Below are 15890 nucleotides of genomic sequence, written 5' to 3' on the forward strand. Positions count from 1 at the left end.
AGACACTCACCGAAATTCTTGGAAGGCAGCACTGAAGGGAAAAATCCCATCCTATTCTTTGTGGCTTAAATATTTCTGTCCTTCCTCAGAATTCACAGACCGTGTCCTACCTATCTCCACTCCCCTCATGGACACTAAAGCAAACAACCACTGTTTATTGAGCACTTAGGATGGATCACCACTTCACTATCCCCCTTTTATTGCTGGGGACACCTCCTGTGTTAATGTCCCCAGGGGTACCTCCTCATTGTCTCCGCTGCTGGTGGCAGGTAATGAAAGAAGATCATACCCCTTCACCCAGCAGCAAAGCACCACCTTCCCACATATAGGGACTCCTCTCCATTTCAGCCCTTTCTTTTGCTTATTAAGAACTGGTACACCATCAGTCTGCATGGCTGGTGTCTCATGAACACCCTATGAGCTAGGTCCTAGCTGCCCTCTTGGTTCAACCTGCCCTTCAGTCTGAAACCACTGCAGTGCTCTGACTTCCTCAGGTCTTCTTCAAATATCCACTATGCTTTCTTAGAAACCCTCTTTTTCTACACTGATATAACCAGTCTTAAAGCGCTTACCACTAACGACTGCCAGGCTGCAGGGTGTGAGAGTGTGAGCCCCTCTTTGCACGCACAGGAGCAAGGGCGCCTCACTGGATCCAACTCTTCTGCCCTGTGCCCAGTCCTCAGGCATTAAATGAGAACATGGTAAGGCAAATAAATCTTCCCGGGAATAAGGAATAAATACAGAGGGGACTGCAATAATGAAATGCAAGGGAGAAAGGAAAACTTTTTGAAATTAACTTTCTAGACCAGGGGTCTGAAGGTTTTCTTAGTATACAGCCAGACAGTAAATCTTTTAAGCTTTGCAGCCCACATGTGCTCTGTCACAACTACTTATCTCTGCCTTTGCGGCACCAGAGCAGCTACAGACAATATACAAACAAACGACTGTAGCTGTGTTCCAGTGAAATGCTGAGATTTGAAGTTCATATAATTTTCACACATCATGAAGTATTATTCTTCTCGTGATTTTTCCTCCCCAATTACTCAAATTGTAAATTCCTTCCCAGTCACTCAAAATTGTAAAAACCTTTCTTACTTGCAGATCATACAAAAACGGGCATGGGGCTGGATTTGCCAGTGGGCCTGGTGTGCTTATCCCTGCTCTATGCTAGTGGTTCTTACTCATAGATCAAATCCCTTTATAAACTGGATGAAAATCATGTACCTCTCTCTAAGGGAAAAAAAAGCCTCTTCACATACTTGCACACATTATCTCAGGGCTTCCTGGGCATCGATTAGGACCATGGGCTCTAAAAAGAGCCTTCCCTTTTCTAAAGTGGCCTAGTAGGGGGAAGGGGCCGGAGGGGGGCGGGCAGAAAACTCTCTAACACGATTAGTGGATCACCTGGTACAAAGTCCTTTTATCTACTAAAAACCATAAATTATGCTCCAGGTTTGGAAATCAGCAGTAGAGAAATAACTTTTCCCCATTTGAAAACATGGAGTAATGGAATTTAGGAAGTCTGCCAGGAAACTCACATGCATCTGGCACCTTCCCTGCCCATTTCTAGATCAAAGGTTCATGAACCTGTATCCTCCACTCCCTCTGTCACTCACTGTAGCCCGAGGTGTACTCTGTACCCTGTGATGCCTCCAGAATGGCCTTTCACCAGCAAGGGGACGGTACATTTTGAATTTTCATATAAACATACTTCCGCTTAATCACAGATTCTCTTCAGGATTTGCAATTAAGGGGAGACAGAATGAGGCTGCATAACCCAGCCCTGAGCCAAGATCATGCCAGTCTGAGATGTCAATGACTCAAAAAAAAAAAAAAAAAAAAAAAAAAAGTAAGGGAACCAATGACCCAACTGCACTTTTTATTGAAAGGTTTAAGTCCCACTTAAGACCAGAAAAATCCAACAAGCAGGATTATCAACTATCTTGTGTGCTATTTGCTGATTTTATTCTGTAAAAACAGAGAGGCGTATACTGAGGAGACTGGTTATGAAATGGTGGGTAGGAGCAGAAGAGGGCCTTCCCTTGAGCCAGTGGCTGCCTATCCCAGGTTAGGCAGAGTGATTCAACAAGCTCTTCTAACTTCTGGGACGGTATTAGACCAAGGAGAATATGGCTGACTTTAATATTAAAGCAGTGGAGTAATTCCTGGACATAACAGTAGGAGTTCAAACGCAAGGGGAGTCTACTTGTGCCTGGAACTGTTCCAGGGGCTTGACATAAAGCTCGTGGCACCCTATGAGGTAGGAACGCTAGAGTTCATGGTTTACAGACAAGGAAAGGGAAATGTAGAGAAGTTAAGTAACTTGCTCAAGGTCACACACTGGGAAGTGTTGGAGCCATGATTCAAACCAAGCAGTTGGCTTCAGATTTTCTGTTCCCAGTCATTCCCTCTGTAGAACCTCTACCCATCCCTCTGGTGAATATTGTTGGCTAGCTTCAACCCGCTTGCATTTTCTTCAGGATCGAACTCCTCACTCTATGAGATCTATTTATTCCTACAGAGTGTGTGTAAACTAAACAGCTGAATTTTATAAAGCAAATTGTATTTGAATCTATTGGGAGAGACTTGCTTTTGAAGGTCATACTTGTAAAGTGCTGGCTTGCAAAGAGTAGGCATTTAATAAATGTCTGTTGAGTTACATTAATTCCCCTAATTTGTGTAAATGTTTCTTTTGGTATATTCAGGATACTTAACATCAGGTAGGCATTACTAACTGGAAAGAATATTGGAGAGCAATTGCTCCTAAGAGCAACTGCAGACGGTAGAGTGATTAATTCGGTGAATCACCCAAGGAAGTGGGCGTTCTGCCAGTGCTGGCCCCGGGCTCCCTGCCACCCTCTGCTCTGAGATGGATGCCAGCCCTCCTGGGGCTGCTGACAGATCGCTGAGGAGGGGTAGGGTGAGAGGGAGCCCATCCCAGGGGGCGGCACCCACAGCATGTGAGCTGCTGTTCGGCCTCATTTCTGGAGGTGTCGCTAGCTTCCAGGGTATTTCAGTCCAGTTCATTTATCTCCCGGGTGGCGACCCTAGACCCCAATATCCTTACTTTATAGACCAAGGATCACCAGCCGTTCAGAGGAAAACATTTATCTATTGAATCACACAGGAGCAGAAAAACAGGGTAGGGGCAGGCAGACCATGAGCTGGGTGTGACTGGTCCCTGGAGCCAATTGGCCAGATGTGGGGTGGGGTCACCTCAATAGAACATGTCCTTCCCAATTCTCTAGCTCAGGCCACAGAATTTGCAGATGGCTGGGAGGAGGTGGAAAGAGGGATTTGCTATGCAGGGTCACTGTGCAGGTCATCTTTGGTGCTGGCTGTATAAACTACGGCACACACATAAAGTCAGACACATAGCATATCTCATTCATCCACACATCAGCTTATTCAATTTATGCTGCAAATACTGATTGGACACTTGCTGTATCCCAGGCACCCTGGAAGGCACTGGAGATACTACTGTTAAGATTGCTCCCTTTCTTATTACTTCAATCCAGCAAGGTGAAACAGGGCTCTAAATAAAGCAGTTAGGGGGTTTATGGTTTTTCAGTATGTGTGGTTTTCTCTCAAATATTTTGAGTCACAAACTCCCATTATGAGTCATCAATACAAATGGGCAGCCTAATGAATCTAATCAACCTGACCTCTCAATCAATGAGGGTGGCAGGGAGGTTCTCCCTGATTCAGGTTCAGGCTCAGGTTGCTGGAAGGGTGGCCAGGATGCGCTTCTCATTTGTCAGCAGAGGAGCGCATTCCTAACAGAACAAACCAGCCTTAGCCTCCAGAAGGATTTCTCCTGCTGGAAGCTCCATGGTGCAAGGATATGGCCCAGAGGGAAAATCAGTGATGGGTGCCTAGGCAGAGGAGGGAGGAGACATGAGGACCCTCACAGGGCTACACTCCCGGTGATCCTACAACTCCAGGAAGTAGCAGATTGCTAGAAAACATAGCAGAGGGTGCTGGGCAACTTACCAACTTGCCTGGATTGACCTGGCCCTGCTGGATGTTTGCATAAGGCTAGAAAATGGGGCATCACCACCTATTGGAATGCTTTCCCCAGAGAGGACCTCCAGCCTGGTTTTAGATAAGCTGTGGCCTCACTGGTGTTAACAGAGACCAGAGCTGTAACATTCCCTATATAACACATTCCTGAGGCATTTCCAGAAATGATTTGTTGGTAAAATGTGTCTCACACAAAATACCCCCAGTGAGTGAGGCAGTCCCCACCAGGAATGTAGCATAAAGAACTACAAAGAACAAAGATGTAATGGTTCATTCCTACAGGACAAAAACTAAGTCCTTAGACCTGCATAGGTTTCCTGATCTCAGGTCCTGGAACATGGTTTCTAAGTGGGGAAGATCTCATCTCTTCATCTGTGAAATGGCCATGACAATAACACTGTAGGGAGTGTTTCAAGTGAGATGTGAGTGGAGCACCAAGCACAGTCCCTGCCCACAGAAATACTCAATACTTTTAAACTCCATTATTCGATGAATCTGGTCTGGCAAGTGCAGGCCTCTGTTCTCTTCCCAGCTCCCATGCTAGCAGGCTATGTGACCTTGAGCAAATGAGTTTCTCTCTCTGAACCTCGGTTCTCTCATCTGTGTTCTACAGTGTTGTCCTGAGTGTGTTCTGGAACCCCTGCAGGTTCTGCCTAATATCCTGACTCCGGGGGGGAAGCTGAGGGGACAGGGCCCATGCCTGCAACCTGAGCAGTAATCTTCATTTGTTTTCTGGTACTGTACTTCTGTGTTGCAGCTCACTTGGAAAAAAAAAGGGGGGCTTCCAGGTCCTTAAAAATGTTTGTAAACCATGAGTGAGATCTAAAGCCCCTTCTAGGATCTAGTGTCTTTCAGAGCAGGAGACTGTGGCTCACCCTCCCTGCAGACAGATGCTGGCTGTAGACCATTAGGTCACAGGACCTGCTGCTCTTTCCCTGGACAGCCCCGTGCTTCCCTGCTCATGGGTCACCTTCCCCTTCAGTGCCACCTCCCTCAACTGTGCCCTTCGGAACCCTACCTCTTCAACCCACACCTTCCTTACGATGCTTTCTTTGATCGCTGGGATCATGGAAAACTCATCTCCTCCTCCTCGGAATGCCTCTGGCCTTCTGCTTATACCTCTGTCATATCTGCTTTTGAAGTCATTTATTGCAATGTGTTATATCCTCTGCTTGATCATAAATGCTGGAAAGGCAGAATCCAGCCCTATGGACACTTGTGAGTATAAATACTGGGTGCTCAAGCAATGCTGATAGAAGAGATGACTGGATGGGGCCACCTAGTAGATGTTAGAACCTCCAGGCAAATTTTTATACCTTTAGACAAACTCAGGAAAAACAATTTTTTAAATTTACTGATAATCAATTTCCTTCCCCCCCCCCTCAAATGAATAGGTTAATATAGACATTTCTAATCAAGTCAATGAATTAATGACTACAGAGCAGAGCCTACAGCATGCCTGATGTGGTCAATTCCACCCTGAGAAGGATGCTTCCATGTTGCTCTGATGATGACTCCAGGAATCTGAGAGCATCAGCTGAATGCACACAGAAGGAGGCACCTAGCAGGGCACTTAAAAGCTCCTTCTTCTAAGTCAGAAAGACAGGTTTGAATATAGACTCATACTTGGTCATTTTCTTAACTTCTAAGCCTCATTTTCTTATGTGTAAAACAGGCATACGACAATAGTTGTCTGAGAGAGTTAGAGATTAATACAATAAAGCATGCAATAATGCCCTGTGTATGGCAAATAGTGAGTGTTCATTGAGTATATACAGGTTATTATTTAAAAGCAACAAGAGGGGCGCCTGGGTGGCTCAGTCGGTTAAGCGGCCGACTTCGGCTCAGGTCACGATCTCGCGGTCCGTGAGTTCGAGCCCCGCGTCGGGCTCTGGGCTGATGGCTCAGAGCCTGGAGCCTGCTTCCGATTCTGTGTCTCCCTCTCTCTCTGCCCCTCCCCTGTTCATGCTCTGTCTCTCTCTGTCTCAAAAATAAATAAAACGTTAAAAAAAAAAAAAAATAAAAGCAACAAGAAAACCAACATGACTAACAGAAATGAATAGAAAGCAACTTGCAGGCCTAAACTGCAGGCAATATCATGGTCATCATTATAGGAAAAGCACAGGAGGCTGGGGGTACTCAGTGGCAGAATTTCAAACCATCAAGGATTATTTAGACAAATGACATCCTGAGGCACATCAGCATCATGAGGATCGCTAAATGTAACAGTTTCCCTGAATTCCTCTAGTTCTCATGTAGACCTGCAAAGCCCTCATGATCTGACCTCACTCCTATCACTCTCCTCTCCACTCATACTGCTCTGGTCATTTGGCCTCCTCCCAGGGCCTCTGTGCACCCCCCACGTCCCCTCTACGAGGTCTCTGCACCTGCTCTTCCCCTGCCTGGATACTGAACCCTCAGGTATTCGGGTGGCTAGCCGCCCCCTCCTTCTCATGTCACTGCTCACAGGTTATCTCATTAGAGAGAGCTTCCTTAACTTCCCCCCCACCATCACCATCACCTTGCCCTGCTTTGATTGGCTTCACATTTGTCACAGCTGGATTCTGTTTACCTGGTTGTTGTCTCCCTCCCTCATCTCGAGGGTAGGCTCCATGATACCTGGGGCCCTGGCTGCTCTCTCTATTCACTGTGCAACCCCATCATTAGAACTGTGCCCAGCGTGAAGACATAAAGCAGGTTCTCAACACACACGTCGTTAAAATGTCCTCCCTGAGAAGTGCGAAACTGTTTACAACCCGCACATTCCAGTCAAGAGTCTTACCCTGTCAACATAGCAGCGGGAGGAGTGATTTCTACCGAAGTTGCATTGGTGTTTGGGTTGAGATTGTCGGTTTTTATAACAAAGAGCTTTACGGTTGGATTTGCAGCTCCTGCCTAGGAAAAAACAATAACAGAGCCGGTAGTGACAAAAAACACAACATCATTACAAAGGCTTAAAATGGTATAAAAATGTCTGCATTACAGCCATAAAATTATAGTAATAAGACACATTAAAAAATTTGATATAGGGGCACCTGGGTGGTTCAGTCAGTTAGGCATCTGACTTTGGCTCAGGTCATGATCTTGTGGTGCATGAGTTTAAGCCCCAGGTAGGGCTCTGTACACACAGCTCAAAGCCTGGAGCCTGCTTCAGATTCTGTGTCTCCCTCTCTCTCTCTCTGCCCCTCCCCCACTCACACTCTGTCTCTCTCTCAAAAATAAACATTTAAAAAATTTAAAAAATTTAATATAGAAGATTTAATATAGATAAAACGAACATAAAAGAAAGTCATGAAATGCAACTTATTCACATTCAGGCAGAAACATATGCTGACAGCCCAAAGCACTCCTGTTTAAATCATGGATGTTCATAATTTATGTATTTTGTGCAAAGATAAGCTTTTGAAAAATCAATTCTATTATTCTGCAAATACACTCTGACTCTAAAAGACAAGAAGTCTAATGGCTGACAGCTAGGAAGAATACCTTGGGTTCAGCCAAAGACACAACCCACCAAGAAAATGAGTTTACCTGAGTCAAGAGCCAATAATGCTAATTAGGAAGCAATCATTTGCACTCCAAATTCAGGTTCATCACATTTGAGCTTTGCAATCAATATGATGACAGAAATCTACAAAACTTTTTAATATATACACATAGATCTTCAATTGACAAATTAGTTAGAAATAATATATTTTTAGTGAGAGCGTTTTATGTGTTTTTTTTGCCAGTTTCACTCATCAAAAAATAACATTCCACTGAAAATACATCTCTATATTTAGTCTCTGATCTTTTTTTTTTCTTTTAACTTCCTCTGTCTTCCTAAAATGGCAGCTCTTCATGAAGCAAATTGAGTGAGTTGGTAAAAATAAAAATCCCTTTTCCCAAGTTGCTTACAGCAAAAACATTTACTATTAGATTTTCCTATGGATGATACTGTGGCCATTAATATTATGATACTGGTGAAGAATCCTGGTTCCCTTCTAAATCCTCCTCTTCCTCAGCTTACACTGCTTAACAGAGCTGTTCAATTATCATAAGCATGCATCCCGGAGGGGAGAGAACAGCCTTGAAAACCAAGATGTGATACTATTATTCCAAATGCAGGATGTGTGAAATTTACATTAGGGCCAAATCTATACTGGAATCACCGAAACTAGTCATGTGTCTGTTAATTAGCAATACAACCTGATACATAACCGAGCTTTTCAACTTCATCGAGGGCACACTCCAACTTCTACAAATAAGATGAGTTTGTGATTCAGTGACAGCCTCTCTTTTCCTCCACTGAAACGTTTTTATTCCCCCTACCTCTTTCAAAAGCATTTCCCCCATCTTTTTCGGCTTGTCATTCCTCAAAGTTTTTGGAGAAATTACAAAACCTTAAATCACACTCTTTCCTGGGATAATAAAAATACTTTAAAATTGCCAGATGCTGTTGACTTCAGCAAGAGTAATCACAGCAAGCTGTTGAAGAGAGACTGACAATATTTTCATTAGCAGGAAAGGATTAAATGAAACCATTCTCTTCCCATCAAATCACGGAACCACCATGCGAATGGGAGTACAGACCTTTGGATATGGAATCCGCATAGTCATTGGGTACTGCAGTGACTCATCAGAGTAGAAAGAGTATTCAATAAGTGGGACTTGTGTGTCGTTAAATTGGGCATATGCTAAAAAAGTGCCTTTTGGAGACCACCACAGAGCAGAGTAGGCACTGAAGATTTCCTCTGAAAAAAGACATAAATTGTTCTGTTACAAGAAGTAGCTGATAAATTGGCTTTGGCATTCAAAATATTGTTCTCATTAGCTTTAGTAATTACAGTAGAGTTCAACTAATGAACCATTTTGCATTTGCTGGGCTTCCAAATTCAGAGTAATACAAATGAATAAAAATAAAATCTTCAAGGATAGATCTGGATTGTGAAAATAAGTAACCCGTTGGACCATTTTAGAATATTTTAGCACACAATATTTAATATAAGCTCTGCATTTTTTTTCTTTATCTTATAATCCTCTAAATTTATGCCGCAAAACGTACTAAAAGTAAATTTCACACAAGGGGCTGATTCTCCTTTCTAATTTTCAAACAGTCAACATGCCAGCATACTCTCCCCAACTGGGCTCAGTTTGTACTGAGCCCGCAGGGTACTGGTGGGTGGTGTGTGGCTCCAGACTATCAAACTAATATGGTGCCCACACTTTACTACTCTTGGCACAAACAAGGTGTGGGAAGGATGAATTTAGAATGACAAGGAGCTCCGTGAGACCCCTATCAAGAAATACCTCCTTCACTTAGGCTAGAAACTAAAGACTCCCATGGATTAACACACTCCTCTGGTGTATCCATTGATGGTGAGAGAAGAGGGTCAAAGAGGGAGGCAAATGAAAGGAAAGGTCTTGCTCTCCAGAACACTGTTGGACTCATTCTCTGGCAAATGTAGTTCCTTCCTATGTTGATTGTGGAGTCTATTCTTGGGACTTCCAATCTCTGGCTCTTAAAATGCCAAAACCTCTTTTACAGAGGGCTCAGGTAGAAGAGATGGAGACTCCTAGTCTTTTATGTAGATTTTTTAAAAATTTATTTATTTTGAGAGAGACTGAGCATGTGCACGTGTGCACGTGCGCACACAGTGGGGAGGGGCAGAGTAAGAGGGAGCAAGAATCGCAAGCGGGATCCCAGCAAGGGGCTCTATCTCACCACCTTTGAGATCATGACCTGAGCCAAAATCAAGAGTCAGACGCTTAACTGACTGAGCTTTCCAGGTGCTCCTCTTTATGTAGATTTAATCCACAAATCTCATGTTCTGCTGTGGGTGTAAAGGTAAAAGCAAAAGCATAGAGACTTGAATCTCAGAGTTACCACAAGCCCCAATCACTTTTCTGATTCCTGAAGCCTCTTTACAAGTTTCTTCCCAATGCTTGTTTTCAATAATAATAACGGTTAATAGTAGTACCAGTGACAGAAACAACAACAGTCATAACAAAATGTAATAATTATCATGATGAGCCACTAGCATCCAGTGAGTGCTAACCATGTGCCAGACACTGATAAGCAACCGACATCTATTATTTCAGTTAATCCTCACAGTAGCTCCCTGTGCAGATGAACAAAGAGATAGACAGGCTTCAAGAGAATAGGTAATCTGCCCAGGGTCATGTGGCCAATAACTGAGAGAACCAAGAATGAATCCAGACTTGTCTGGTTTGAATCCATGCTTTTCACCTTCATGCTCTATGTCCATCCATGCCTATTCCAGCTCTTCCAAGGAAGAGACAACCTCCTCGGTAAGGCAGCCTGCCGCGCTTTGTTTTATACCTATGTCATTAACTTACTTTTGCATAGCAGTTTAGAATTTAAGAAACGCTTATCTAATGCAGTCATGACGAAGATCTTTAGGTGAGTCTATTCATATCCCATTGTACAGAGAAGGCAACTGAGGGGGTTAGAGAGACTGAAATAATTGCCAGAGACAAGAATAAGGGTACAGGACTTGTGAGTCCAGGTCAAGGGGTTTCTACTGAGAACTTCTTCATATACTGAGTTGATGTCTCCTTCCTTGTGCTTCTACCCATTGGTTCTAGTCTAAGATCAAGATGCAATTACATAAAATGAATACAATTACAGCAAGGCTATGGTTTTTTAAAAATGTTTTTAAGTACAGATAGCAGGGAGTGTTCTGTGTTTTGAATTGGTAGTTATTTGTAATACAGAACATATTTTTCTATATCGTGATGTATTAAAACCATTATTATAAAACTACTACTGGTCAAACTCAAAGAGCTGAGAATGAATAGTAGGAAGAAGGGAGAATAACAAAGGAAGGAACAGATTTCCAGCCCTTCCTGATACAAAGCTGGCTGTGAGCACAAGTGTCTATGGCAACCTCTCCCCCCCACGACTTCCCTCAACTATCCCGTGATACCTCCTGTCCAGCCTCTCCAACCTTCCTTATGTACTCTCTGAACCTAGTGCCCTCCCCTGGATAGGTCAGTCAATTCACTCTGTGATGATTATCCCCTGGCAACTTTGTCTTCCTCTCTGGGCAGAGTTCCTTGACAGCAGTAGTTGGTTAGCATCTGTCCCTGCGTCTCTAGAACCTGACGCAGCACCTCACAGGTGACTGACACTCAGTGTGAATTGCACTCAATTACCCACACCCCCACTGTCAGCACAACTACTTGAGGGGTAAGGAGTGCTCCATCTTCCAAATTTCTTTCTTTCTCTGTCCCTTTTCATCCTTGCTCTCAAAATTCTCATTCTCACCCTGAGGTTAGGTAAACTACACTCATACTTCAGAGTCAATGTCATATAATTAACTTCATACTAGAAGATAAAGTATTATTATCATTTTTACAAAAGAAGACACCTATTAACTATGGTAATAATCAATTGGAGAATCATGAAATAAGGCAAAGTGAAAACACAGGGAAATTGAGAGAGGAAGCCATTTGGGAACAGGGGGTGGGGCAAGGGACACATGTTCCAGATGGTCAGCTACTCTGTGAGTGTCCCTCCATGATACAGCACGTGGCCCTGTCTACACCTTGCAGCTTTGTTTGTTCTTTTCCTTATGAACCTATAGACTCTCAGAACATACTCTTTCAATCTTATGCTCCACAAGTCATCATGGCTGCAGTGGAGACCGGGGCTCTAATGGGAGGGTGGATCCAATATACGGAGAAGCAAGTGTGCCCTTTCCAAGTACGGATCATTCATAAATATACAAAACCAATTGTAGGAATTTCCCTGTAGGAACTCTTAAGTCCCATTTACTAGAGATAGGCCCACAGTGGAACCGGGAAGCCATTCCTTTGCTTGTCATAAACATGCAAAATGAGATATTTCCAGCTATTCTCTAGGTTAGAAAGGACATTAGTATTAGGTGTGTTCTTATCTTAGAGATATACTCCGACGTTACAAGGAAGCGTCGAGTCGCAGTTTTGGGAAGAGGCTTTACCTAGTGTCCACTCTGGGAGTCCTTCAGGTTGTGCCAAGCTGTCCAACAGGTGTTAAAGATGTTTTTCAATCGTTAAGTAAATTTCATTATCAGTTTTAATCAAATCTTATTTATGGGCCATGGGGATTTATCTTTCTTTTAAAGTGATTTTTGTTGTTGTAACATTAGCCGTTAGACTTGAACTGGGTAAGAACCAATATTACATCATGAAGAAAAACTATTTTATTTTTTTTTAGCTATGAGGAAAAACTCATAGGATGAACTAAGGATGGGCACTTAATAAGCATGAGGCAACCTCGCAAACAGTTTGGAACAGTCTCAAAATGCCTTGTACCTTGGCAACTATAGACATGAAAAATGTCTTGTTAATATTTTCTAAAACTCTACCTTAAAAGGAAGATTAATCCTTTTTTAATATTTTTAGTTCTGTTTTTTTTTTTTACCCATTTTGTCCCCTAAGCCTTTCTAATTATTTTTTTTCCTTCTTTAAAAACAGGAAATTATGATTTGTCCAAGTTCAAATGAACACAAATCCTCTGTAAAACAGATGCTTTCTTCCTCCTCTAGTCTCCAACCTCCAGACAATATTTTGTCAGCTCTTGGAATGCTGTGGGAGTATTTAGCTTTCCTCAGTAACTCTGGGTTAGGTAGGCCCAGTTAGAGAAACATCTGATGTTAATCTGGAAGCTTTTATGCCCCAGTAAAGCAGAAAAACTACCTATACAGAAAGGCCCTTTGTAGGAGGAGACAGAAGACAATAGGGGCATTCAGAGACAATGAGGACACAGGCAAAACTAGCTACTGCTAAGAAATCCTTGTGCTGTGGGACACCTGGCATTGTCAGTGCTAAAGAGATTTGATGACATTTAAAAGAAATGCAACTTATGTTGAATACCATTGAATTTCTCCATTTTAAAAGAAATGTTTAAGTATTAAAAAAAAAAACCTTACAGACTTTCGAATTTGAAAAAGCTTTAAAGTCTCTACCTTCATAAACCCAGTCTGCTATTCCATTATATATTGCATTTTCTTCCCCGGTCCAGGTGATCCTATGACTTGATGAATTTGGTTCATTTTTAACATAAACATCATTTTTCCAAACGTATGCCTAGAAATATTGAAAAAGAGATTAATTAGTAATAACCTGCTATAATATATCTTATCCTAGAGTTAAAAAATATCTATCAACTATTTTATCCTCAAACAATAAAGTATGCAAATGTGATGACTACCTTGGGTTATTCAATTTGAGCAAGATAAAGAGTCCTTTTCTATCCTCCTCACATTTTAAAGACGCTAAGTATACAGCTATATCCTCCAAATAATTCTAAAGACACACTTCACATATTAGAAACAGCTTACAACCACCACCATGTGCATGCTGAATGAAGTACATGAGAAAGACCCAGGAGGCTGACCACTCTCACACAATGATGCCTGCTTCGCATTGCTTTCTGGGGGCTGGGGGTTGAGGGAGTGTGGTTGCATGTCAGAATGGAGAGTTCCATCTACAAATGAACATCCCGCCTCCTGGTCAGTTTCTTTTGGACTTCTGCCATTCTCCTAGCACCATAGAACATGAAGGTATATCTATAGTGACAGAGAGAAGGTCACAGAACGAGCAAGAAGCAGGTACGCCTCAACAAACGAACAAAACAACAAACTCAGTACAACAGAAAATAGAATTGAGGAGTTTAAGAGCATTTTTCCAGTATGTAGACAATTCCCCAGTAGCAGTTCAGAAACTTTTAGGAACCGTATTTACTGTGTAAGACCAGAAAAATGCTATTTTAGGCAATAACACTCTATTTGATAGTGAAGTATTTGCTTCCTAAGTGTCTGTTCTGTATCAGGGAAAGTAGCTTCTGCATGTCAGAACTTTGAGCCATTATGTTTCTCTGAAAACAGAAGAGACTCACTAACCAATTTATGACCCTCTGGTGACCACGTGATCCACTGTGTGTTGTTTGGAATTTTCTCTTCTGTAATCAGCTGCCTGAAAAAAAGAAAAAAAGATAAAAGGAAACATTACCAAATGAATAAATCACAGTGGGATTTCTTCTTTTCAAAAAAGTATTATTACACTAAAAAAGCTTAATAGCTTTTATGAGGAAGTCACTGACCTTTTATTTAAATCATAAATGTCATATGAAGCTGTGTAAGAATGTCTCCATTGCTGTAAAAGAAAACAGACATTTCAGGCTCCTGTGATCCTCGATAGTTCAGCCACTCGATATAGGCACATAAGAGAAGATGTAAAGTAATGTAACAAATTGCATAATTCTGTGTCACGTTTTGTGGTTCCCTATCTCAATCCTTAGAATTTGAGAATTAGGAAGAGATTCTCAGAGACCATCTGGTACAAACTCCTCAGGACCTCACCTGTAACCTAGCTCTGGCTTCACCCCTGCCAAGGAAACTTCTTGGAATCACAGTGCTCCCCACATGCTACTCCTTGGTAAACATTACTCCTAGCATTTACCATAGCATGTTAAGTCCACCTGTTTAAGAAAATGCAGATTTTCACTTTTCAACCATCTTATTTACAAAATATTTCAAAGATCTATAGTTTTATCGCTGGTGGTGATGTGGAGAAATACTCTCCTACATTGATCATGAAAATACAAAGTGCTACAGACTTTTTTGAAAGCCACCTGGTAATATATATTAACACTGGAATATATATCATCAATATTTTAAACAACGATATCCAATATCTAAAATATGAAAAGCGAACCAAATCCAAACAAATAAGAAGAAAAGAAATAATAAAGGTAAAGTCAGTAATCACACAGAAAATGAACAGAAGAGAAAAAAAAAATCAACAAAGCCCAAAACTGGTTCTTTGAAAAGATGAATAAAATTGCTAACACAGTAAAAGTAAGGGAAAAAAAAAAAGACCAGTGAATGACCAATATTAGAAATGAAAAATGGGATTAAAATGGGATTAAAAGATTTTAAGACCTGGGCACCTGGCTGGCTCAGTCAGTAGTAGAGCACAGACTCTTGATCTTGGGGTCCTGAGTTCAAGCCCCATGTTGGGCACGGAGCCTACTAAATATAAGATAAAATAAAAATCTAAAAAGAAAAGAAAAGAAAAGAAAAAAGCCATCTTGTTTGCGACCTGGGTGGCTCGGTTGGTTGAGTGTCCGACTTCAGTTCAGGTCATGATCTCATGGTTCATGAGTTAGAGCCCCGCATCGGGCTCTGTGCAGACAGCTCGGAGACTGGAGCCTGCTTCAAGTTCTGTGTCTCCCTCTCCCTCTACCCCCGCTGCCCCACACTCTGTGTCTCTCCAAAATGAATAAACATTTAAAAAATTTAAGATTTCAAGACCATATTACAAACATTTTTGGGGGGGGCAATAAATATAAAAGTTAAAAAAGGGGCAAATTCCTTGAAAATTAAGTTATCAAAACTGAGACAAGAAAAAATGGAAAATCTGTAAAGTCTCATATCTAATAAACACATTGAATCAATCAATAAAAATATTTGCACAAAGGAAACTCCAAACCCAAATAGCTTTACCAGCAAACTCCGTGTTACTAACCAAATGAGTTGAAAACTCACACATATCTAAAAACCCTACAAATTTGTAGTGTCATTCATAATTGCCAAAACTTAGAAGAACCAAGATGTCTTTCAGTAGGGGATGGGTGAGCAAACTGTGGTCCATCCAGACACTGGAATATTATTTAGCAGTAAAAAGAAATGAGCTATGACATCACAAAAAGACATGGAGGGACCCTCACATGCCTATTGCTAAGTGACAGAAGCCTATCTGAAAAGGCTACATACTGTATAATTCCACCACATGATATTTTGGAAAAGGCAAACTAATGGATACAGTAAAAAGATCAGTTGTTGCCAGGAGTTTGGAGGAAGGAAGGGACGAAGAGCTGG

The 15890-nt window shown here is 41.8% G+C and overlaps 1 protein-coding gene across 1 annotated transcript in view; it reads right to left on the minus strand.

Annotated features, from left to right (window-relative positions):
* The window catches only part of LOC125917356 (dipeptidyl peptidase 4), a 78675-nt gene that overhangs the window by 33131 nt on the left and 29654 nt on the right, over window positions 1-15890 (minus strand). The window contains exons 6-10 of the mRNA XM_049623580.1: window positions 14111-14163; window positions 13911-13983; window positions 12975-13095; window positions 8596-8756; window positions 6806-6918 (exon numbers count right to left, since the gene is read on the minus strand). Coding sequence (XP_049479537.1) covers window positions 6806-6918; window positions 8596-8756; window positions 12975-13095; window positions 13911-13983; window positions 14111-14163 — 521 coding nt within the window. The remainder of the gene's footprint in view (window positions 1-6805; window positions 6919-8595; window positions 8757-12974; window positions 13096-13910; window positions 13984-14110; window positions 14164-15890) is intronic.

This window comes from Panthera uncia, unplaced genomic scaffold (assembly GCF_023721935.1).
Source record: "Panthera uncia isolate 11264 unplaced genomic scaffold, Puncia_PCG_1.0 HiC_scaffold_175, whole genome shotgun sequence".
Classification (NCBI taxonomy): domain Eukaryota; kingdom Metazoa; phylum Chordata; class Mammalia; order Carnivora; family Felidae; genus Panthera; species Panthera uncia.